The following is a 24,167-nucleotide window of genomic DNA, read 5'->3' as shown; positions in this document are numbered from 1 at the left end:
CCACTTTAAAAAATACATATATTCAAAGATTTGTCACAGATTTTCACGATAAAAAAAAAATAGAAGATCTACAAGCTCATAGCGCGCCACGAAGTGACGCGCTATGAGCTTGTATATCTGCTATTTTTGAGTAGCCAACCAATGTGCTGCATATAAATAGGTAAAATCTAAAATGACACAGATGCGTTCCTGTTTTTAATCGGTTGATGATGATTTGTAAGCGTGTAACCTCATATATGTGTGTACTGTAGGTGTGGCTGGGCTACAGTCAGAGGAGGAGAACTAAGAGGGAGCGTCTGGAAGAACTGATATTTCTTGGAATGGTAAGTCCCTCAAGTCACTGATTACAATGTGACTTGAACATGTTGCAGCATGTCCCAATTGCCACATTTTTGTGTCACTAACAATTTTAGATAAACTGCAATCTCTGTCCTGCATAAAATCAGTTCAGTCCAAGCAATAGAGCGTCGCAGTTCCCGCCCACTTCCTGTTTTTTTTGGTGCCGGAAGAAAAAACTCAATGCATTTTTCCATTGACATTTCCAAAAATATTTATATTTATTAATTTAAGCCTCGAATCAAGCCATCACGAGATGACATGAATCATGACCATAAAACGTTTTTTTCTGTGTTTTTCTTTTATTTTATATTTAATTATATGATATCTCTGCTGTTCGGCCGGAACCAGCTAAATCCAAAATGGTAATTGTTCAGGAAATGAAAAACAAAATATAAATTTTTCAGAAAATGAAGAAAACCTTATATTTTAAAAACAAAGCAATACTGCCTCATCAAACTTGGTATTGTGACTTTATATATTATCAGATACTTGCATGTGTCATTATATTATCACCACTTTACCCAAATCCAGTGCAAGTGGAGTTAGGAGGTTTTGTCCATCATTGATAAGAACAGCTGGCAATGGATCTCAAAGCTCACAACACATCACAACGCATTGTGAGCTTGGAGATCAGCTATTTATGGTGAGCGCCATCCTCATATACTATAGATCAAGCTGAATTCTGTACTTAAACAACTTTTATTTTAACATGCATTGTAAACAACCATGGATCTAACTGTTACCACTGTTGTTCTTCTACAGTTGAGTGCAACAAACAATTCTGCCTCAATACTCAATCATGTATTTAACAAAAGCGATCATGGCACACCAACAATAAATAAATGGCATATAAATACAAAATACATTCATGAAAAATAGAATCTGTAGCCTATCAAATCTGTAGCCTACTGCACTAACAATAACAACCACAGTTGAATTTACCTATCATATACCTATCATTTATTATCACACTGTTGTGTGTTGCGTGTGTGTGGTGGGTGTTTCTTAGTGCTTTAGATTGTCATAAAAGCTGTGAAAGTCTTTTGGCATGATCTCCTTGAGCTCTTGGAGATGTTTGAAACAAACTCCTGCACACACTCATTCTCTGTCCATTAACATTTAAAAAGAAAACACGAGCAGATGACCTTTGTGAAGACACCCTTCTCCTCTTTACTGGGGTGACATCTATCAAACCTTGCACATACATTCTCTTCTCTTCCCAGTTTATGTTCTCCCAAAAGCATTGAAAAATCTTCTCCCTGTCTGCCTCATACAGAGCAGAGCTTCTCGAGAGCCTGAGAGGAGGGGGGAGTTGTTTGTTTTTGACGGACAGTTTTAGGGTCCAATGGAGTTAGGAGTTTTCGTCAGAGGCGCTTTTTAATACTTTTCATATGTTATTATTAAAAAAAAAATTACACAGATGTAGAGGGGGTTCAATAGCGTTGATTTATGAGAAAAAAAATATATATATGAAAATGGAGTTAGCTGGTCCCGGCTGGACACAGACGAATTATACTATATTTAATAAATTCCCCTTGTTTTGCCGTTTTCAACAAAAAAAAAATCACAGAATCAAACGTTTATGGTCATGATTCATGTCATGTCATGATGGCTTGATTCGAGGCTTAAATTAATAGATATAAATATTTTTGGAAATGTCAATGGAAAAATGCATTGAGTTTTTTCTTCCGGCACCAAAAGTAGTGAAGTGGGCGGGAACTGCGACGCTCTATGGTACAGTTTGAAGGTATGCTGTGTGTATATATATAGAGTTGACTTTGGCATCTAGGCTCTTGAACATGTTGCTCCCTGCAAGGCTGTGACCTTAACGCTTAGCAAATGAGAGAGGAGGGAGTGACGATTGACTTCTCCCCCAGGGGAAATCTAGAGTTGGGGCCATAGACAGTAAAAAAAAGTATGGAAAGCGTTACGCCCATAGACTCGATACCAGCGCTACTCAACCCGCGGCCCCAACGCAGCGTCTCTGCGGCCCCTCATGGTAGAAAAAAACAAAAAAAAAAACACATTTCCGTTCAAATATATGGGTTGCTTAATTTTTTTTCCAAAAACAAACAGACAGACATTTACAGGTGCGTCAATTGTTACAGGTATAATGCATAGTTTTCTATGCATTTCAGTTTTTTGGGGGGATTTGACCCCCAATTTTTTTCGGCCTCACGGCAAAGCCGCGCGCCCAGGATAGGTGTCCCTTATTTCATATGGTGAAATTTCATTATTTCATATGTCAAAATGTACATTTTCTTATAACAATGTGTAGTGTGTTACAAAATCGAAAAATCCAAAATAGGACAGACATTTTTAGCTTGCGGCCCTTGGACTTTTGGTATTTTTCTGAGTGGCCCCTCAGCCATCTTAAGTTGAGTAGCCCTGCTCTATACAGACCGTAAATAAAGCCTATTTTTCAGCCATTTCAAATCCGCCATCTTTCTATGGAAACGGAAATTAATGCTATTGGTTGGGACCAGAGCGGGGGTGGGGAATTAATGCTATTGGTTGTGTAGTTTGTCAATCAAATCATCACAAGGTAGCCACGCCCCAACTACAGCATACCCTACTTTATCATCAATTTTAAAATAAATGGGACCATAATTTACCAAAACACATATCATGGTGACTTGAAGACTTTATTCTTACATGAATCGATTTTTTTCACCCCTACAAGCAACTCCTACAGGTTGATCAGGGTGCCTGTTCAGTGGGGAGCTGAACTAATTTAGTTAGGAATAGCATGTTCCTCCGCATGCGTCGTGTCATCCCAGTGAAACTCCCCATTGTCAGGTAAAAAGGAGTGGACTTGCCACATCGTGTGCAACGGAGGAGACGGGTGCTCCTCTTCACTCTCCCTAATGTGACCAGGGGTCCTTGAGGGGGTTCCAGAGGGTCCCCAGAAAAAGTAGTTAATGTAGCATCACAATCATTTTAACCACTTTATCGATTTATACATTGGCTATTAAAAAATAGCAGATCTACAAGCTCGCAGCGCGTCACTTCGTGCCGCGCTGCGAGCTTGTAGATCTGCTATTTTTGAATGTTTTTGAAAAATATCAAAAATGTTTCAGATGGGGGTCCGCGGTCAAATATATATCAATTTGGGGGTCCTTGACATGAAAACGTTTGAGAACCACTGCCCTAATGAACCAACCAGTGGGGGTCAGGGGGTCAACGGACCACGGTACAAGGGGAATTGGCCCGAATGACTAAATTCACAGAAAAAGGCAGGAAAAAGATCAAACAAAACATTAGCCTGCAGGCTTCACGCTTGAGTGCATAGCAAATTAAAGCTTTTTTTCTTCTTGATTAACCATCCCAGTGTTTTGTCCTGTGGTCCTCACCAAGGCTCCTGCTGAGGACCAGCACGGACCCAGCTCAGCTGAACTGAAGGCACAGCAGGCGGACGCCAGCAGGAGGCTGGTCCAGGAAGGGAACGAGGCGGAGTACCAGAGGGCCTTGGTGAACATCAAGGAGTCTGTCCGGGTGGTGGACGGGCCCGACATGTCGGAGACCCTCCAGGAGCAGATACGACAGTGGTTCATTGAATGCAGGTGAATGGGAGTCTGCGTACTGCAACGTAGTACACCTCCTAGAACAGGGGTCTTCAACACGGGGCTCCCGGGACCCCTAGGGGTCCTCAGAGTTACTACAGGGGGGGTCGCCAAATCTTTGTGTGATAGGAACTTTTTTTTTACATGAACAACTTTTTAACAACTGAGGGGAACATTCACCAAAAATAGCAGATCTACAAGCTCACAACGCCTCATGCTGCGAGGCGTTGTGAGCTTGTAGATCGGCTATTTTTGGTTTGGTGTAGAGGGGGAAAAAGAGCAGACCAAGTACAGAGCCAACGGTCAAAGTGTTGAGTGCTGTCAAACAAATATGAAACTATCCATGAAATCTATGAACATTTTTAATCTGCACACAATTCAATACAATATGTAGTAGGGGGGTCCCTGCTTCATCTCTCTCTCTGAACTAGGGGGTCCTTGGCCTGAAAACCATTGCAGAACCCTGTCCTGGAGAGAAAGTAATTCACAAATTGTCTTTATTGAGCCAGATTCATATATTGAAAGTGCCGCCTGCCAATTTGTGAAACTCTCAGAGTTAAATGAACACTGAGGATTTCAGTGCATATATCAGCTAGTAGTGAAAGTAACGGTTGAAGATTGAGGATGTTCAAAATCACTGCGTCCACACAGCAGACAAATGAACCGCTGCAGTGACCCTCCCTCCCGTTTCTCTTAACGGACAGAACCCACCGTTGTCGGGCCATAGATCACTCCACGCGTCGGAGCATACATTAGGCCTTACTGTGCGTTTCAGCGTACATACCTTGTTCAGAATAAAAGGTAACTGGTGCACAAGCCCATCCATACACACCCCTCCTGAGATAAGGTGATAAGACAGAGGGCCCCATTCTCAGGCCAAAAAATCCCCGTTAAATCGGGATAATGGACCTGCGCCGCCCCAATAGGTTATTCTAGCACCTGCTCTACCCGTCACCATTATGCCGACGCCGTTATTTGCGCGTGGAGGTGTGCCCGTGGGCGTGTTGTTGCTATATCCCCCACATTGCAATTCTACAGACACACATGGGTACGGCTTGGGGACGGGGGATAGTGGATTCTAGAAGCACCCGCTGGTTTATAAAATCACCCGTCAAGTGCACACAGACACTACAATGGCTTTGTGCGTTGGACCATGAGCCGTGTTGCCAGCCTTGGAGAGAAATAAGCAACTGCAGTCCGCAGGTCTATGAAAACAAAAAGAAGCAACTCTAAGGCCACATGAGCACTTCAAACTACTAACTAGAGCTTATCCCCTAAATATTTCAGCCCGGCTCGACTAATAATTGACAAATTAGACCCAGCCCAGCCCGTCAGTCATTTTTCTAAAGAAGCCTTATTTCTCATTAAATCTTGGTAATATATGAATGATCTGTGTGTGAAATGCGCTCTTTCTTTATACAAACCCATGCTCGCTCACTCTACCGCAAATGTGCTCTCTCTCTTCATATAAACCGATGCTCACTCTACCGCATATGCGCTATCTCTCTCTATACAACCCCATGCTCACTCTACCGCAAATGTGCTCTCTCTCTTCATATAAACCGATGCTCACTCTACCGCATATGCGCTATCTCTCTCTATACAACCCCATGCTCACTCTACCGCAAATGTGCTCTCTCTCTTCATATAAACCGATGCTCACTCTACCGCATATGCGCTATCTCTCTCTATACAACCCCATGCTCACTCTACCGCATATGCGCTATCTCTCTCTATACAACCCCATGCTCACTCTACCGCAAATGCGCTATCTCTCTTCATACAAACCCATGGTCACTCTACCACAAACGCCACCACCACTCCCAGCGGGGTCATTTTGATTCTATGACGGCTGCCGTCTAGTTATCATCAGTGCCAGTGTTGTGAGGAAAAACAACTAACAAGCAACCAGGTCTAGGAAAACCAGCCCAAAAGAAGCGAGTCAAGCGACTATGGGCCACATGAGCACTCTAACATATACATCAGCTATTTGAAAATAGCAGATCTACAAGCTCACAACGCCTCCCATGCAAACGCTACGTTCATGACCCCCCAAAATAACCATATTTGAACTGGGGACCCCCCCATTTTGTTTGACTCGGTTCCACAGATAAATATTGTGAAAATAGCAGATCTACAAGCTCGCCAGGCGTTGGGTGCTCCATTGTGGTCTCGACCCACAGGTTGAGAACCACTGCATTAAAAGCTCCAAGCAAGTTACATGTCTAGTATGTTGTTGACCACGTAATGTAATGTTTTTGGTTTAGTGATAGGCTACTCCGTGGCGCGCGCGCGCCTCATTGTATGCTGCCCAAAATAACAGATCTGTAACTGTCGACACGACATGACGCAGCGCCGTTGATAGCTTGTATGTCTGTTATTTTGGGTAGGCGACGCACATACGCATCGCAGCAATGTGTCTGGGTTTGAGAGGCTTTGATTGATGTAAACTTAAAGTTTAGCTCTGTTCGGGATTACTGAACAAAGGTGGATGATGAAAGATAACGGGGACAATATGGATGTAAGTTAACTTTGCGTCACTTCAGAGGAAACTATGGAGCAACTTCAGAGATGTTTACACACCCCTGGAATCCATTAGAACGGTGGAAATAGAACGATAACAGCCAACGTGAGTACATAGGCTATAGACCTTTCCTAAAACTGTCCAATTTATTATACCCATGTGCTACTGTTTGTCTGTGTACCACGTAGGAGCGTTGTCGCAACATGATGTAATTAATTATTTGGGAGCAGCCAGTGTGTACCAATAGTATACATATTTTAAATGGCTTTCATATACTATTCCGGATCTGACTAATATGACAAGCTTATTGTGAACACAATAGGCTACAAATTAATATAAAAATGTATTTGGATAAAAAAAAAAAAAAGAAGGAAAACAAGCCCAATGTGGCTTATAATAATCAGACCAGGCAACAGTGCAGACAGGTAGATAGGCTAGAGCATATATTGGATCGGGATGACGGCTAGCGCAGTCTTCTCTTAAAGGCAATGGCTTCTGGCACGGTGATTGGTTTTATCATTGTAACGCCCAAACCACACCTATGCATAATGTAACGGGTAGCTCAGGTGTTTGGCGGGTGAGGGGGGTGCCATAGAATACCGAATTTTGCGGGGAAACGCCTCTTGCCTAGTCCGAAATCCCTAATTAGTGGTTTGTTCAAATCTGGCTCTGAATAGAGCCCAGAGTGCCTAAGTGCATGTATATAAGTGCAGCCAACAGTTTAAATGACATGATAGACAAAGAGAGAGACAAGAGACTAATACGTATACGTAGATGTCTGGATCAACCCCAATTATGATGTATTTTGACTGGACCATTACTGACCATTGACCGTTGTATAAAGAGTGTTCTTTCAGTGGTATGTTTTCTGCATTTGTTCTTTCTTTTTTCTCTTCCATAAAGTCGACTCGCTGAACAGTCCTCTCACCATGTAATTCCGTCTACCTATCATCGTCTTCTCTTTTGGGAGGCTGTGCAATGAGTAGTTAGCAGTCTGACAACCAGAAATTATACATTTCCCATGGCCTAATTTGCCGGTCATTTTATAATTTCTCGCTACGCTTGATAGCTGTAATTTCGTCTACTTTAATTGCGTTTCAAATTTCACCGGTGTGTCCACGGCCACAGTTCTATTAACTTCATTTCCAAGCAGCTCAACAAGGCATTGGTCTGCCCGTATAAACGTCTAAACGGGATACAAGTCTGTATGGCTTGTAAAACAGGGAGGATTGTTTGTGTAGCTAAACTAAAACAAAACCAAAAATAACTGTTTGGTCAACTCCTTTTTACCATGTGGGACCTTTAACTCTTACCCTGCCAGAGTTTTTTCAGAACAGTCTGTAGCCTCTGCCAGGGTTTTGAACGATTTTGGTACCTTTTCGCATAGCCACAAAATATTTTTTCTCCAGTATGATTGATCCCCAGAAAATTTCTAATCACAGATGAGATTCAGGTGTGGTTTCACAAATGTCAACGAGGTCAATTTGACCTTGTTGTCATGTGTTGTTTGATGTTTGAAAATAGCTCAAAACCAGTAGTTTCAAACCAAAAAACATTGTGAATTGTTTGTCCGTTTCAATTTTAACATTGAAGTGGATGGAGCAGCAAATCTTTGGAAATTGTTATCTCCTTATTCGTTTGGAATATCGAAAAGGTGTCAATACTAAATAATTAGAGAATCTTTTTAGAATTTTCTTTTTTTGAAAAGTTTTTTTTTCTTCTTTTTTTTCAGGACGTTTTTAAACGTCTTTGGCAGGCAACAGCTAATTTCTCAAAGACGTTTATAAACGTCTTTGGCAGTTATAGAGTTAACATGACATTGCAGATCAGTTTTTAGATTTCAGAATCAGTTTAACCCATTAAGACCTGAGGCCGATTCTACAAATATCTTCCCAACAGTATTCTGAAAAACGTATGTTTCTATAATCAGTGGTGCTCAAACCTTTTCATGTCAAGGACCCCCAAAATGATATGTATTTGGCTGCCGAACCCCATCTCAAAATATGTTGTTCCAGGGACCCCCAGAAGCAAAGATTTGAGTTAAAAATGTTTGCTTTAAAACAATATATATTCAAAGATTTGCACACTTTTTCGCGATTTTTCAAAAATAGCAGATCTACAAGCTCGTAGCGCGGCACTCGGTGCCACGCTATGAGCTTGTAGATCTGCTATTTTTGAATAGCCAAAGTGTAAAATAACGCTTTTTTAGCTCAAATAAAAAAATTACTTAATGGGTTAAGAAATGCTCACATAACATAATAATATAAATATAATATAATTTTACTCTTAATAATTAGCTCACTCTTATAATGGCTTTTATTCTTTTATATTGATACTAGTTGCTTTGAAACTAAGCTTGGCTTGCAGTCTTTTGTATATGGGATAGGTATGTTCTTTGTGTGTGTGTGTGTGTGGTGTGTGTGTGTGTGTGTGCGCGCACGAGAGAGATAATGGAAAAGAATGCTTTTCATCACCGCTGCATGTTAACTTTACAAGCAGCGTCTGAGACGAGGTTATTGTAAAATAATACGATGTAACACTTAAAAAACGCATGCCTATGTACGTACACTATGTGTGCGCCGCAGCAATGCCGTATAATTGGCTGTACACACTCCACAGGGTAGACTATGTTATCTAGTAAGCATGTTGCCTCGGGGGGGCAAGCTAACAGATTACTGAAGAAGTAATAAATTAGTTTTGTAATTTTCTGGCCCTCGCTCAATTTCCCCCATGTGTGTGTTAATCTAGATAAGAGGTGGATACTCGTACTCAAAGCAGGAAAACCTCAGCGAGATTAAAAAACATGACATTTTTGCTGTCTGTGGGCTTTATCAGCGTAATGAAAATGAATGGGAAAAAAGCCCCCGTCTCCTGGCACCCGCCGCATCAGGCTTCTGCATTGTATTATGATGTATACCATGCCTTCATAGGATACAGATTTCTATTAATTTAACGGGGGAATGAGCTAACTCATAAAAAGGAGAAGCTGTGTAAACAAAGCAATGAGGTAGATTTCCTCCACTGCAGGCCTAGTATTATTAACTGTTCAGAGAAGAGCAGTGAGATGGAGCAGGAGAGGAGGCCATAACGGTTGTGAGCTCATTTCCCCTGGGTTTCCGTGGCCCTCCCACAGAGAGGAGTGATGGTCAGTGTATAGAGAGCATGGTAGCAGCGGTGGCTGATTATCGGCGTCTCTTGATTTATCGCTGGACAACGGTGGGTTCTATCCATTAAGAGAAACAGGAGGGAGGGTCACAGCGGTTCAAAGCCGCAGGGCTTTATTTGTCTGCTGGACGGCAGTGATTTCGTAGATCCTCCACAACCACTGCTTTCACTACTACAGTAGCTATTGTGCACTAAAGTCCTCATTGTTCATTTATCTCGGAGGGTGTACAAACCAAGAGACCACAACGCAAAGTTCCGCCGTTAAAATACGGCCCTGGGAGTGTACAAATGGAACCAAATAGATCTGCAAGGGTCCACTTATCTTCGCCATGGGGGTGCGTCCAGTGCAATGGTTCTATCTAGAAGACGCTCAAATGTGGCCGCTATGTGTCTGCTCCCGGCGCTAAGGGCCCTGAAGTGTGTTTTGGGCGTTACATTAGGGCCATCACCTTTTAAGAACTATGAGAACCAGGTTTAGCCCGGCGTGAGGCGCATTCCGATCGAAGTGGCGGAGAGCAGAAGACGCACAGAACGCTTTTCTAGTGACAAAACCAATGTCCTCAATGAAGTGAAGGCACGCAAGCTTAAAATCGATGGAAGCAGCATTAATAATGTGATATAATGATGTCAGGAGACGCGGATGAAACAAAAGCTCTCTGCTCGCCGAAACGGTGAAATGAGAGATGTCCAAAACGTAGTGCATGGCCGTTGCTGCGGTCAGAATCACTGTAGCCTGATGTCTCATGTCCAAGTTAACAGACATCTGTGATATCTTGATATATCAACTTAATATTAACATGCTCATTCTCAGTTAGGTTATTACATAACATCATCAATGCATGCCAAAGCGGTGCCAGTGCGTTATGTCACCCTCGGATCTCCAAATGGATATCGATGTGGAGACTACAGAGACAGATAAAGTATGGCACAATGACACTATGGATTCACGACATTCACGACATTGAGAACTGCTGGATTAACTGCTCATACACAGCTATGGTCAAGTGACCAGTGTTAACTACTTGAGCCCTGTTTCAAAAGTCCGATCATGCAGAGTCGACCTCGGGGTCTACATGGGAAAAGCGTGACTTCAATGTGGACTTCTCAACCTTTTTCAGGCCGCGACCCCCCAAAATAATCATATTTGAACTTGGGACCCCCCAACCTTGACAAGCACTTGGAATTGTGGCATTACATTTAGTTTGACTTGGTCCCACAGATAAATATTGTGAAAATAGCAGATTTTGAGCTTGTAGATCGGCTATTAAAAAAAATAGTTTGACCAGTTTTTATAATATAGTTTGTTAGTTACTTTTGATGCGGTAATTGTCTTTTTTCATTTCATTTTATTATTATAACTTTTTTTAAGGCATTAAAAAGGTCCTTAAATTGTCACTTCACTGTCATCTGGGGACCCCCTCAAAATCATGTGGGCATCCTGACCCACAGGTTGAGAACCACTGGTCTGACACATACGTATGACTTCAAATATGAGCAAGGCTTCATGCTGATCATAGCCCAACTGACTTCAATTATGAAGATAAAGTTAAATGTGCATCTGTGGCCTATTGGCAGTGTGCTCAAGACATTTGGCGCTGATTTGTCCAGCTTTGAGAGATTAGCTCCAGACAGACAGACAGAGACACACAGACAGACAGAGACACACAGACAGACAGACAGAGACAGACAGAGACACACACAGAGACACAGAGACAGACAGACATACACACACAGACAGACAGACAGAGACACACACAGAGACACAGAGACAGACAGACAGACAGACAGACAGACAGACAGAGACACACACAGACAGACATACAGAGACACACAGACCGACAGACAGACAGACAGACAGACAGACAGACAGACAGAGACAAACAGAAAAACAGAGACACAGAGACCCGGACTCTTATAGACATTCCTGCAAAGCCACACCATAAGCTTGTAGATCAGCTATTTTTGCTCTTTATTTTTCTTTTATCTTTTTGAAAAAGTCAAGAAATTCATTCCCTAATGATGACCAAAACACGAATGCCCAAAATAAAGAGCGGAAATAGCTGATATATGAATTTGAATTGAATACCAAGGACCTCATTGGAAACAAGACCGCAAGAACTTTTTTGAATGGACCTTTTACACAAAGTATTTTAAATGTAACTGTGCTGTTTTACATTTTTGCCTAATAAAATATTCAATCAATCAAATTCAATCAATCAAAACCAGGTTGAAAGTGGTTAATATCCCACTGTTAAGTTCAGACTAGTCTGTGATCCTGTCTGTTGGCCTGGGAGGGGGGGCAGAACATGGTCTCCCCGGTGGATGGATCACAATGGCCCATGGCCTACACGTTCACCTCCCCTGCTCCCCTGTCCCTGCCCTCCCCTTTGACCTCGGCTTAGCCCCTGACAATGATGTAAGCACCGTAACGGACAAGAGGTCACGGTCCCAGAGGGGTTCAGTCACGCTCATGGACCCCCCCCCCCCCTCCCCAGGAGAACGCCAGCGTTCCAGGAGGATGGGGGGGGCTCACAGGCCAGAGGACATCCCCCCCCTCATCCCCATGAGAATACAAGTCTTCCAGGAGGGTGGAGTGTGATAGACTGGAGGCTTAATTACATTTATTATAATGGTGTACTCCTCCTTCTGGAATGCAAGTCTTAAAGGTCTCAAAAATGACTTATTTTCTATCAATTACACACCCCATGAAGCCTTGAATTCATGGAGATTTTTTAGTTCTTGTCGCATTCCTGAGCCAATGACTTATGACTGGCGGTGTCTTCAGTAGGAGATTTAAAGGAGACTCTTTGAGACTACGCCGGTGTAATCGATAGAAAATAAGTAATTTTTAGGGTGAAGTACTCCTTTCAGCATTTATCAATGGTGCTAAGTAACTAAGCATATTTACTCAAGTACTGTACGTGGAATTTTGAGGTAGGCTACTTCTAGTTTACTTGAGTATTTGCATTTTCTGCCTCTTATCACTTGTTGTGAATTTTACTCCACTACAGCTATTTGATAACTTTAGTTTTATTAACTAAATAAAATATAATCTACAACTAAATTAGGATGCCCAACAAATCCACGGTGAGGCCTTTAAAGGAAGGCCATTCAAGCAAGCCGCAAGGGGAGCATGCGGTACCACCGCGGCCCAAGAAACCATCAATGTTTGGAACGGGGGAGTCTGGTGCAACGCTCAGGTCCTGGACCTGGTGAGACGAAGGAGGAGCCCGGCCAGGAGGCCATCCACAGAGCCCAGAGCCTCTCCTCTCCCCCGGTCCCGGCAGAGTAGTTCCGGAGAAGCAGATTGAGTGGCCCTGTCTTTCCCTAAGAGGACTGACCGTGGGTAGCTACTGGGACGTAAGTCGGGGGCTTGATCAACCCCGGCTGGGTCACCTGGGCGAGGGCGTATGTTGCAAGACCCGAAACATCCGTTGACCCCAGGCTACAACACTGATGATACGTCCCAGGTGCAGGTGGTGGGGGGGGGGGGTGTGTCACAGAATATACTCCCCTTCACCAGCTGCAATATTGAGTACACATTGATGCATCATTAATTTCAATACAATAAGGTAATATTTATTATTCTAAAATAGGCCATTTTGCATAATGAGTCATTTTACTTTTGATGCTTTAAGTGTATTTGTGGTCCTGATACTTGTACCTGTACTTTTACTTCTAAATAAAAATACATAATCCTTTTCAAAGCAGGACTTGTAAAAGATTATTTCTACGCTGTGGTATTTCTTGTACTTAAAATATAGGAGTAAATGCGTCATGCACCGAGAATTTTGTGAATTGAGAATCACGCTCGTATGACAAAGAATAATTGCGGCTTTATTCTCACACCACCACTGGCATTTCTATAGGCTTTGGTATGAACAGTGTGTTCGGATGACAATAAGACATGTCATGTCTTTCCAGGGACGCAACCGGGAAGTTCCCGGACTTTCCCAACGCCGAGGACGGAGGATCAGCTTCCATATTTGCTCAGAAGACACCCGAGCAGGTATGTACTGTAACAGACGTCTACTGTCGTCGCTGTCAGGCAGAAACCACGTATCTCCATATGTCAACTTTGTATGTTTTTTTTTTTTTTTGTAAATTAATGCCCTACTGCAGGGGTCTTCAACGTTTTTCAGGCCAAGGACCCCCTAGCTGAGAGAGAGATGAAGCAGGGACCCCCCCCCTCCCGACTACATATTGTATAAAATTGTATTGCAGATTAAACCTTTTTCATAGATTTTTCAAAGATAGCTACATAGACATTCAACCACTTAAACCCTCAATATGTATGTTTGTTGACCTTTGACTTGGCCTGCTCTTTTTTCTTTCTACACCAAACCTCTTTGCCAAAAATAGCAGATCTACAAGCTCACAACGCATCGCACTGCGATGCGTTGTGAGCTAGTAGATCTGCTATTTTCGGCAAATGTTTCCCTCAGAATAGCCTAGATGCTAGTGGCAAGTGGTACCGTAAATAATACTAAATATAGTTCCCGGGGCGTCCACTGGCCTAGCGGTCCAGGCGCATACCACATAGGCTGGTAGTCCAGCATGACAGCGTGACGCGGGTTCGACTCCCGTTCCCCGCAAACTTTGCTGTATGTCTCCCCCCCATCTCTCTCCCCATTTCCTGTCAGCATACTGTCCTGTCCAAATAAAGGCATAAAAGCCCCCAAAAATATATTTAAAAAAATATATATATAGTTCCTATTACAAAGAGTTGGCTCCTGGCGGCCCCCCCTCTAGTAACTAGAGGTAACTAGAGGACCCCCTGTTGAAGACCCCTGCCCTACAGCGTCATACTGTACAAGAGTGCCACGCGATGCGTTGAGAGCTTGTAGATTGTCTATTTTCACTATTAAAAAAGGATATAAGTAATACAAAAGTAATGGTTTTGGACATATGAGGTTTCTACCTGACACAGATGCTATATTACTGTACTATAGACCTGGATGACAACATGTCTAACTGTTAAATCCTGTTCCGTCTTGTTTTTTCTCATTGAGTGATAATGTGATATACCGTGTGGGCGTGTAAACAACTTTAACCCCGGTGTCTCTATTTTGGGCATGCCCATTATTGGTGAGGATTTCCGGAAAATGTTTTGTGAACTTGTACATTTCCAAGATGAAAATTGCGTTTTTCTTAAAATAAATAGAAAAATGTTACACACAGGCACACGCACGCGCAAGCTCAAAAAGGAGGTTCCGTTCATTGAAATAATAATTAAAGCTGCGATCCAATAAGTAACCAGTCTGGTAGAGTATGTTAACCACTAAAACTGGGAAAGCATCTGTGTCATTTTAGATTTTAGCGTTGGCTATTCAAAAATAGCAGATCTACAAGCTCTGAATTCTTTAACACAAATCTTCTCTTCTGGGCACAAAACATTTTCAGATGGGGGTCCGTGGCCAAATACATGTCATTTTGGGGGTACTTGGCACGGAAAAGTTTGAGAACAACTGATTTAGAAGACATTTGTATAATCGGCCTCAGGTTTTAATGGCTTAATACAATACAACTATACACCTCCACCCACTGTGCAGTGGGTGGAGGTGGTCTCCCTCTTCTTCCATTGAGACATTTTGACCTTGGTGTCAAGTAGCAAACCTACTGGTTGACAAGTAGTACTGCCTGAAGCTCATGAATCCAATATCTCCCATGGCAAACAAACGGGGGATTCCCTCTTGTGTGAGTGGCAGGCGGTTTATTGTGATTATTCCGTGATCTCAATGCATGGCTCTCGTCCCGTCAACAGGTAGCGGCTGAGCTCATCGCCAAGGAAGAGGAGAGGGAGAAGAAGAAGAAGAAAAGCAAAGCAAAGAAAGACAAAAAAGTTGGAAAGGGAGACCAGAAGAAGAAGGAGAAGAAGGGGAAAAGCAAAGGAAAGAAGGGGAAAGACGTGGAGGTAAACTTTTGTGCTGAAGTATAATACAACATGAAACGCTGCCTTTTAAAGTAATGTTGAGGAGGCGGGTCAACCGGATTACACTGTATCAACGTGGACTACAAATACCAGAGGTCTGGGCAAATTGGGAGTGGCTAATGTATATATATATTTTTTTTTACCCATTAAAACCGGGAAAGCATTTGTGTCATTTTGGATTTTTGCGTTGGCTATTCAAAAATAGCAAATATACAAGATATTGTATATCTGCAATTTTTTTACACTTTTGAAAACTCTTGAAAGCGATTTTAGACTACTGATTTGAAGGCATTAGTAGAATCGGCCTTAATTGAAAGACATAGCTGATGTTTACAAACTGGATGCATACCAGAAGCTAAACGTGGGGGAGATTTTTTTAGACGGTACTTCCCAAGTCATCTGGACTCGGGAGTGCCTGGGGCTCCTCAACTTCCAAAAAATTAACAGCATGGAGGCCATTCCCAAATCAAGTGCCTGGAGCTCTCAGACGTAATAAAGTGCACAAGGCTTCACTGATCAGTCCCATAGCACAGTGGTTCTCTATCTTTCTGGGGCTACAGCACACCAAAGGTCAAGCCAAGTACACGTACACACACACACACACACACACACACACACACACACACACACACACACACACACACACACACACACACACACACACACACACATACACACACACACACACAGTAGGGAGTTACTTAGAGTTTATTTTTTCATAAAAGCCTAAGCCATAAGCCTGAGTCATCATTTGTTAAGTATTTCATTTTCCACACCGTGAACTAATCAGTGTTTGAGCGCTCCGCCTGAGAATTCGAATTATTTGCAAGGTGATGTTGGGGATCACTGCTGACCGTTGCCACTGTGATCCCAGCTGTAATTAAGCCGACGGTCAGCAAAATAATGGACCAATCTATTAGTGGTCTTAAAATCCACGGCACACTTGACCTTCAAGGTGCACCTGTTTAGAAGCTCTGCCATAGGAGAAAGGTTTGGAAGAATCAAGTTGGTCCTGTGTTTAAAGTTAGTGGCTAATTTACTGTGGTACTTGCCTCCAGACTCAAGTTTCCCTCATAGTCTTACCTGTCAATTGTACAAAACCGATATATAGCATTCAGATTGTTATCATGTTTATAATTAACATCATGCTTGTAGATAATCTGAAACAGGTATGATGTCTAATGAACTACCTACTACCCTATGCCTACAGTAAAATGTCATGTCATGGTTAAAATGATTTTAACCCTTTAAGACCGGGAAAGCATCTGTGTCACTTTTAACAATTTTAACCACGTTAACCATATTTTATTATTGCAGATTTACAAGCTCATAGCGTGGCACTTCGTAGCGTGGCACGTGCTATGAGCTTGCAGATCAGCTAGTTTTTTTAAATCGTGAAAGTTTTTGCAAATATTTGAATATATATATATATATATATATATATATATATATATATATATATATATATATATATATATATATATATATATATGCTTTAAAGCAAAACATTTTACTCAAATCTTTGCTTCTGGGGGTCCCTGGAACAAAATATTTTGAGATGGGGGTCGGCAGCCAAATAGATATAATTTTGGGGGTCCTTGACATGAAAAAGTTTCAGAACCACTGTAGAAACATACGTTTTTCAGAAAACTGAACTGAAGGATTTAGAAGACATTTGTAGAATGGGCCTCAGGTGTTAATGGTTTTAATAATTGCTCACATAAGAATGGCTGTGGCCACTGGCCAGGTTTTTGCTGTTTCTTATTCCTCCCTGGGTACAACTGGTAACGATCATATTGATTTAAATCAAACCTCCTTTGGCTCAAACTCAAAATCAACTCAATAAAATTGAAATGTGGTTTGGTGTGTTATAGACTGGCATATCACATTTCATTAATGTAGTACATAAATGCATCTCCCAACCTGTTGGCAGTTCAACTCACACATGCCATATACCAGTTAATTTCCTGAAACGCTAAGCCGCAGACTCAAATGTCACAAAATTATCTTATAAATCAATTAAGCAGACAGGTTTGGTGTTGACTGGAGCATTCTAAAATGACAGGATTCTTTATTGCTATTGAACCACAGCCAATGAAAAGAACTGTCACCAAGAACTGCTTTTAATTCCACTCAAACATTCTTTAAACGTTTTAGTTGAGCCAAGAGTCGTGCATGTGTGTTGAGGAAGCTTTAACCCATTAAGACCTGAGGACGATTCTACAAATAGTAAATCCTAAAAGTTTTCTAAAAAATTTAGTTTCTATATCAGTAGTGCTCAAACTTTTTTCATGTCAAGGACCACAAAAATTATATGTATTTGGCTGCCGAGCCCCATCTCAAAATATTTTGTTCCAGGGACCCCCAGAAGCAAAGATTTGAGTTCATGTAAATGTATGCTTTAAGAAGTATATATTCAAAGATTTGCACAAACTTTAACGATTTTTATTTTTTTTGCAGATATACAAGCTCATAGCGCGGCACGAAATGACGCGCTATGAGCTTGTAGATCTGCTATTTTTGAATAGCCAAAGTATAAAATGAAACAGATGCTTTCCTCCTCTTAATGGGTTAAAGAGAGGTGGGATTGTGATCAGAATCCAGTCCCTGGATTGATTTCTCCGATCGGTTGACAAAACTTGAATTACAATTTTAAGCATTTAGCACAGCAGACACTCTTATTCGTATCCAGTGCGAATTATAAAGTGCAAGATCGGAGTAAATGACATGAAACCTAGTCAACGAACAACCGTGTAAATGGTCTCGTAAATATAGTCACGATGACCTGAGTTTGAATCCGACTCCCGTCATGTCTTGCATGTCTCCCCTCTCTCTGTCCTATAGGTTTACCTTGTCTCTACACTATCCTATCTTTAAAGCATAAAATTGCCAAAACCAATTACCGGTATCTAAAAAAAAAGGCAAACATGAACAAGAAACTACAGAATCTGTCCAATTACAGCTTGTGTGTGTCTGTCTGTCTGTCTGTCTGTCTGTCTGTGCCATGTGCGTGCGTGCAAGAGCTCCCAAATATGGATTTGACACGGCGTGCTCCCCCCTGTCGTGTGCCACAAAATGAGTCCGTTAATGGGTTATTTGGCGCCTTCAGCTCTTATAAGCGTTCTGGAATGTCAGAACTTTTATTACTCAGCTCTCTGAAGAGAACTGTCTCCAGGAAATAGTTCTGATTCCATCCGAGCATTCTGTAAATGGCCATGGATCCCAGTGGTGTAAAGTAACTGAGTACATTTACTTAAGTACTGTATTTAGGTTTTATTTTGTGGTAATTTCCCATTTCCAATGTTTCCTATTTCCAATGTTTTATACTTTAACTTTTACTCCACTACATCTCAGAGGCAAGTACACTACAATTATTAGAAAACTTTAGCTACTACCACTTCAGCCCTATATACATTTCGGCCATTTGAAAATAGCCGATCTACAAGCTCACAATGCGTCGCGATGCGTCACATTGTGAGCTTGTAGATCTGCTATTTTTTAAATCTTTTTTTTACATTATAGACATTTACAACCTGCATAATGAGTACTTTTACTTTTGGTACTTTAAGTATATGTTGATGCCAATACTTTTCTACTTTTAAATGTTGAATTCCGGACTTTTACTTGTAACAGAGTATTTCTACATTGCAGTATTGATACTTTTACTTAAGTAAAACAATGTAGTACTTTTCCCACCACTGGTAAATGGCCATGGACCCAGCTCGGTTCCCCGCTCAACGCTCCCCAGTGGAATGACATTCCTCGTCCCTGCGTTCCGCCTAAACCGCGCAAACCCGCCATTTCTCAACTTTATGGTATGGCTCAAATTCTTTATGTCCACCACTTTATCAGGCCCTAACACCACTCCCTAGCTGCAGCAGCGCTGAAACAAACGGGCGTTTCTCCAAAGAACGGCTGACAAGTAGGGAGAGATTATCAGGTCAGGCTCACGGCAGCTGTAAACCTTGGCACATCGATAAAAGCATTACCCCAGATCATATGGTTTATGGTCGCAATGCTTAAAGATTCCCCCTTTTTGTGTGAGAGAGAGTAAGGGTTACTAACAGTTATGTATTTTATATGGTTAACACTTTAGAATAACTATCCCTTATGAATAGTCAATGAATAGATAATTCACAAGCTATTAGTCAGTGACTTATCGATGACTTGTTGAATGTTTGTTGTTAATAGTTGGTTATCAACTGCAGTGGTGTTAAGTAACGAAGTACATTTACTCAAGTACTGCACTTAAGTAAAATGTTGAGGTATTTTTTTTACTTAACTGGAGTATTTCCAATTGTCTATATTTTTTACTTCTACTCCACTACATCTCAGAGGCAAATATTGTACTTTTACTCCACTACAATTATTTGAAAACTTGAGTTAGTTACTTTGCAGATATAAATTATTACATTAATAAAACATACATTAACCACTTTAGCCCTATTTTATACCTAGGCTATTTGAAAATAGCCGATCTACATGCTCACAACGCGCCGAAACATAATAAAACCAACGTAAGAAAAAAATGGGAAAGTATGTACAGTTGGAGGGGGTACAGCATTGTGTTAAACAGAGCTATTTCACATTGCGACGTTATATACATGTTATATATCGGTACAGATAGTGCAGGAAACTCAATGGTTTGTAGTCCTTAGGGTGGTTGTATTTCATTGGCTATCCTTCTTTTATCGCAACAGTTCACAAATCTTGCTGCTGTGTTCGCGCACATTGTTGTATTTCTCCCTGTCGTGTTTTCAAACTCACTTTGGGTGTGTGTAATCTGTGGGAAGAATGTGTCTCTGATGATGTCTTGGTATAGTGGGCAGGTGGTTAGAAAGTGTAGTTCAGTTTCCAGCACATTTTGTGTGCAGTGGGTGCATAGTCTGTCTTCCCTTGGGAGCGGGGTCTGTCTGTGGTGGCCTTTCTCTATAGCAAGTCTGTACCTAGTCAAGGCTTTCCTTAGTTTTGGGTCATTCACTGTGCTCAGGTATTCTGCCAATGTATATTCTCTATGCACCCTCTGCACCTACAGTACAGTACTACAACCTCCCAGCACCCTCCCTGCACCTACACCAGTAGTTCTCCAACTTTTTCGTGCCAAGGACCCCCAAAATGTATTTGGCCGCCGACCCCCACCTGAAAATATGTTGTGCCAGAGACCCCCAGAAGCAAACATTTGTGTTAAAAATGCTCGCCTTTAAAAAAAAAAAGATTGAAAGATTTGCACACATTTCCAAGATTTAAAAAAAAATAGCAGATCTACAAGTTCATGGTGCGGCACTCGGTGCCGCCGCGTGCCGCGCTATGAGCTTGTATATCTGCTATTTTCGAATGGCCAAAGTCTAAAATATGGATAAAGGGGTTAAAATGATTATTAGTTAATTTTGCTGGGGACCCCCTGGTACCCCCCAAAGGACCCCTGGCGGTCCCCCGACCCCACTTTGAGAACCAATGAGCTACACAGTCCTCCAGTCCTACCTCTAAACATTTCCTAACTATATATGGCCCACAGGACACATTTTAACTCAAAAACATCAGATTATTGAATGGCCACGTGCAACTAGTTCGCAAATGATCAATTAACTATTCACAATGGACAATCATTCCAAAGCATTACCTTTAACTGTTTTCATTACTAATTATTTTGAGCAAACTGTTAAATCGTTAAACCTGTTGATGATGGCGGAGGCAGCTGGCTGTGACATGTGCGATGTCCATTAAGGCTCGTGTTTTTGTCAGTTCAGTTTGAACAGCTTGAAATGTTGATCATACCTGTTTGCGTTCACCAGTCCACCAGGGAGATAGCACGGTCCCACCTCGCAAAGAGAGAGTTCCGTCACCGTTCATTGAAATGTATTATGAACCACTTAGCCATTCCATCAGACTCTGAAATGGAACGTTGGCCTCTCGTGGGGACGTTTAGACTGACATAGGAAGGTTGATGTGATGCAGGCAAACAGGAGAGATGTAAAACAGACCGTGTCAATTCTGCTGAGGAGCCGACAGTGGTGGAAGAAGTACTCAGATTTTTTTCACTCAACCCATTAAAGGGATAGTTCACCCCCAAAATGGCTTTTTTCTATCGATTACTCATCCCATGAAGTCTTGAATTCGTGGAGATTTTTTTGTTTTTGTCGCATTCCTAAGCCAAGAATTTGATGACCGGCGTAGTTTCTGGTAGGAGACTACCGGAGTATAGAGTATCAAAAAATTTGAAAAAGTAACTCAAAATTGTACTTAAAGGAGTAGTTCACCCAAAAAATTACTTATTTTCTATCAATTACACACCCCATGAAGCCTTGATTTCATGGCTTAATTTAGTTTTTGTGGCATTCCTAAGACAATAATTTGATGACCGTGTGTATTTCCGGTAGGAGACACAAATAATCTACTTTGTGTCTCCTACCGGATACATTAGCCGGTAGGAGACGGGAATCAAATTATTAGCTTAGGAATGCGACAAAAACAAAAAATAATCCATGGATTCAAGGCTTCATAGGGTGTGTAATTGATAGAAAATAAGTCATTTTTTGGGTGAACTCCTCCTTTAAGTACAGTGGTTCTTTCCCCCTCATTCACATGGATGTACTGGCACACGGACAAAGGGCACATGCACATACACACGAACACACACGCACACTTATGCACACTCGCGCGGCTACTTTTCAGACTATAAATGCATGGGTGCAGGTGCGAGTGCAGCCCTCGCTGGTCTGAAGTGTATTATAAATAAAGGAAATGTGTTACAGATAAGGCAGACATGCATGGCCTAAAGGTTCAGTCCATAAGTATAATCTGAAACGCTTTCTTTGTGACATTGCCCGTGTTTACATTGTGATTTACTGGAAGGCAGATACGTTTTTCATCCTGGAATTTATTGTTTGAACCCGGCAGAACGGGATGGTTACTGTACGTGATAAAATCATGCATATATAAAGTCCGTAAAAGGTTTTCTTACACTCGGAATGTAAGCAAACCTTTTATTGAATTATGGCGGTTAAGATAATTTAATTTAGCTCTTTCTTTACATCTCCACAAGCCCACACGGACGAATGTACAATGGATGTTTGCTCACGTTGTCCCTTTAAACCACTTGAACCCTAGCATCCCTTATCTGGGGAGAACAGTCGCCAAAAATAGCAGATCTACAAGCTATGAGCTTGTACATCTGCTATTTTGGGAAAAAAAAGTGTTGAGAAATTTAGAAATGTTCAACACAAATCTTCTCTTCTTGGGCGTCCCTGGCACAACACATTTTCAGATGGGGGACTGCAGCCAAATATATATCATTTTGTGGGTCAATGGCACACAAAATTTTGAGAACTACTGATTTAGAAGGCATTCCTAGAATCGGCCTCAGTTCTTTGTGTCATCACTTCCAATTTCACTTGTTATCCTGACTGAGTATTTTATCCTGATTGGATAAAATTGGTATCCTGACCTGAAAATGCATTGTCTGTTTAATAAAGAGCAGGAGAGACATGTTTTACTGAACAAACACTCTATAGCAATGAGTACTATCAGAATATAGAGCTATTTAACAATTAATTTAACCAAAGAAAATCACTTACCCTACCTTTAACTATTTATAATGGACAACTATTCCAAAGCATTACCTTTATCAGTTTTCATTACTAATTTGAGAACTACTGATTTAGAAGGCATTTGTAGAATCGACCTCAGGTCTTAAAGGGATAGTTTAACCCCAAAATGACTTTTTTTTATAATCGACTAGTCACCCCATGGACACTTGAATATTATATTTTTTTTCCCGCATTCCTAAGCCAATAATTTGAAGACCGGCAGCCGTTCCGGTAGGAGACACAACAAGTCTCCTTGAGTCTCCTACCGGAACTGCTGCCTACCGGTCCGTCTCCATGGGGTGACTAATCGATAGGAAAAAAGTACTTTTTTTTGGGTGAACTATCCCTTTAATGGGTTAAGGAAAAAAATGTTATGTGATGACCCCCCCCCCCCCTCCCCCCACCCTCAGTGAGTGCTCAAGTCTTCATAATGAGCTAGGTAGGATTTGACAATGATCTCCATGCACAGCGGCGGTGAGCAGTTTGTCAGCGGCCGGCAGGGCTTTGAACTCCTTCCATTCCCCATGTCACCGTCTCCGCTAGGTTAGACGAACTTGACCTATGACCGTCACGAATGAATGAAACGAGAAGGTATTTATTATCGTCTGTCGATAAGAAACCTTGTATATCCAGCAGCGTTACTCTTCAGGAAATGTGGAAAAATGGGATCCGTGTTCCAATGGAGCCAATGTAGTTATTATTTAGTCACAAGCTCTTAATACTTTTCATTGATTAAATGTTTATAAAACATAGATCTATACTATGGAAACTACAAGAGGACAAGTTACACAAAAATTGGGAAAAGCGGTCTTTCTTCTTTCAGCCCATGGACAATGTATAACAAATCTTTACTAGAGTAATAACTGTAACAATTGTAGAATGCAGGCTTTCTTTATTTTTTATTTTTTGTAATGTATTTGTCCTTTGTTCTGTCTTGTATCCTTGTATGTGTGTTTGTCTTTTGAAACTCCTTTGTTCCGATAAAAAAAATTGTTAAAAATATGTTTATAAAACATGAACTTTAACTTAAAAAAATGCATCAAAAATGAGGAATATGA

At 41.4% G+C, this 24,167-nt stretch overlaps 1 protein-coding gene across 1 annotated transcript in view; it reads left to right on the top strand.

Annotated features, from left to right (window-relative positions):
- Nucleotides 1-24,167, top strand: part of drc11 (dynein regulatory complex subunit 11) — a gene marked incomplete at its 5' end in the record, with an annotated part of 137,972 nt that overhangs the window by 35,093 nt on the left and 78,712 nt on the right. Inside the window, 4 exons of the mRNA XM_080422482.1 lie at nt 252-323; nt 3,697-3,902; nt 13,516-13,600; nt 15,356-15,505. Coding sequence (XP_080278608.1) covers nt 252-323; nt 3,697-3,902; nt 13,516-13,600; nt 15,356-15,505 — 513 coding nt within the window. The remainder of the gene's footprint in view (nt 1-251; nt 324-3,696; nt 3,903-13,515; nt 13,601-15,355; nt 15,506-24,167) is intronic.

Source organism: Gymnoscopelus braueri (genome assembly GCF_963280865.1).
Source record: "Gymnoscopelus braueri genome assembly, chromosome: 24".
Lineage (NCBI taxonomy): Eukaryota > Metazoa > Chordata > Actinopteri > Myctophiformes > Myctophidae > Gymnoscopelus > Gymnoscopelus braueri.
This window is presented reverse-complemented; position numbering and strand designations above follow the sequence as displayed.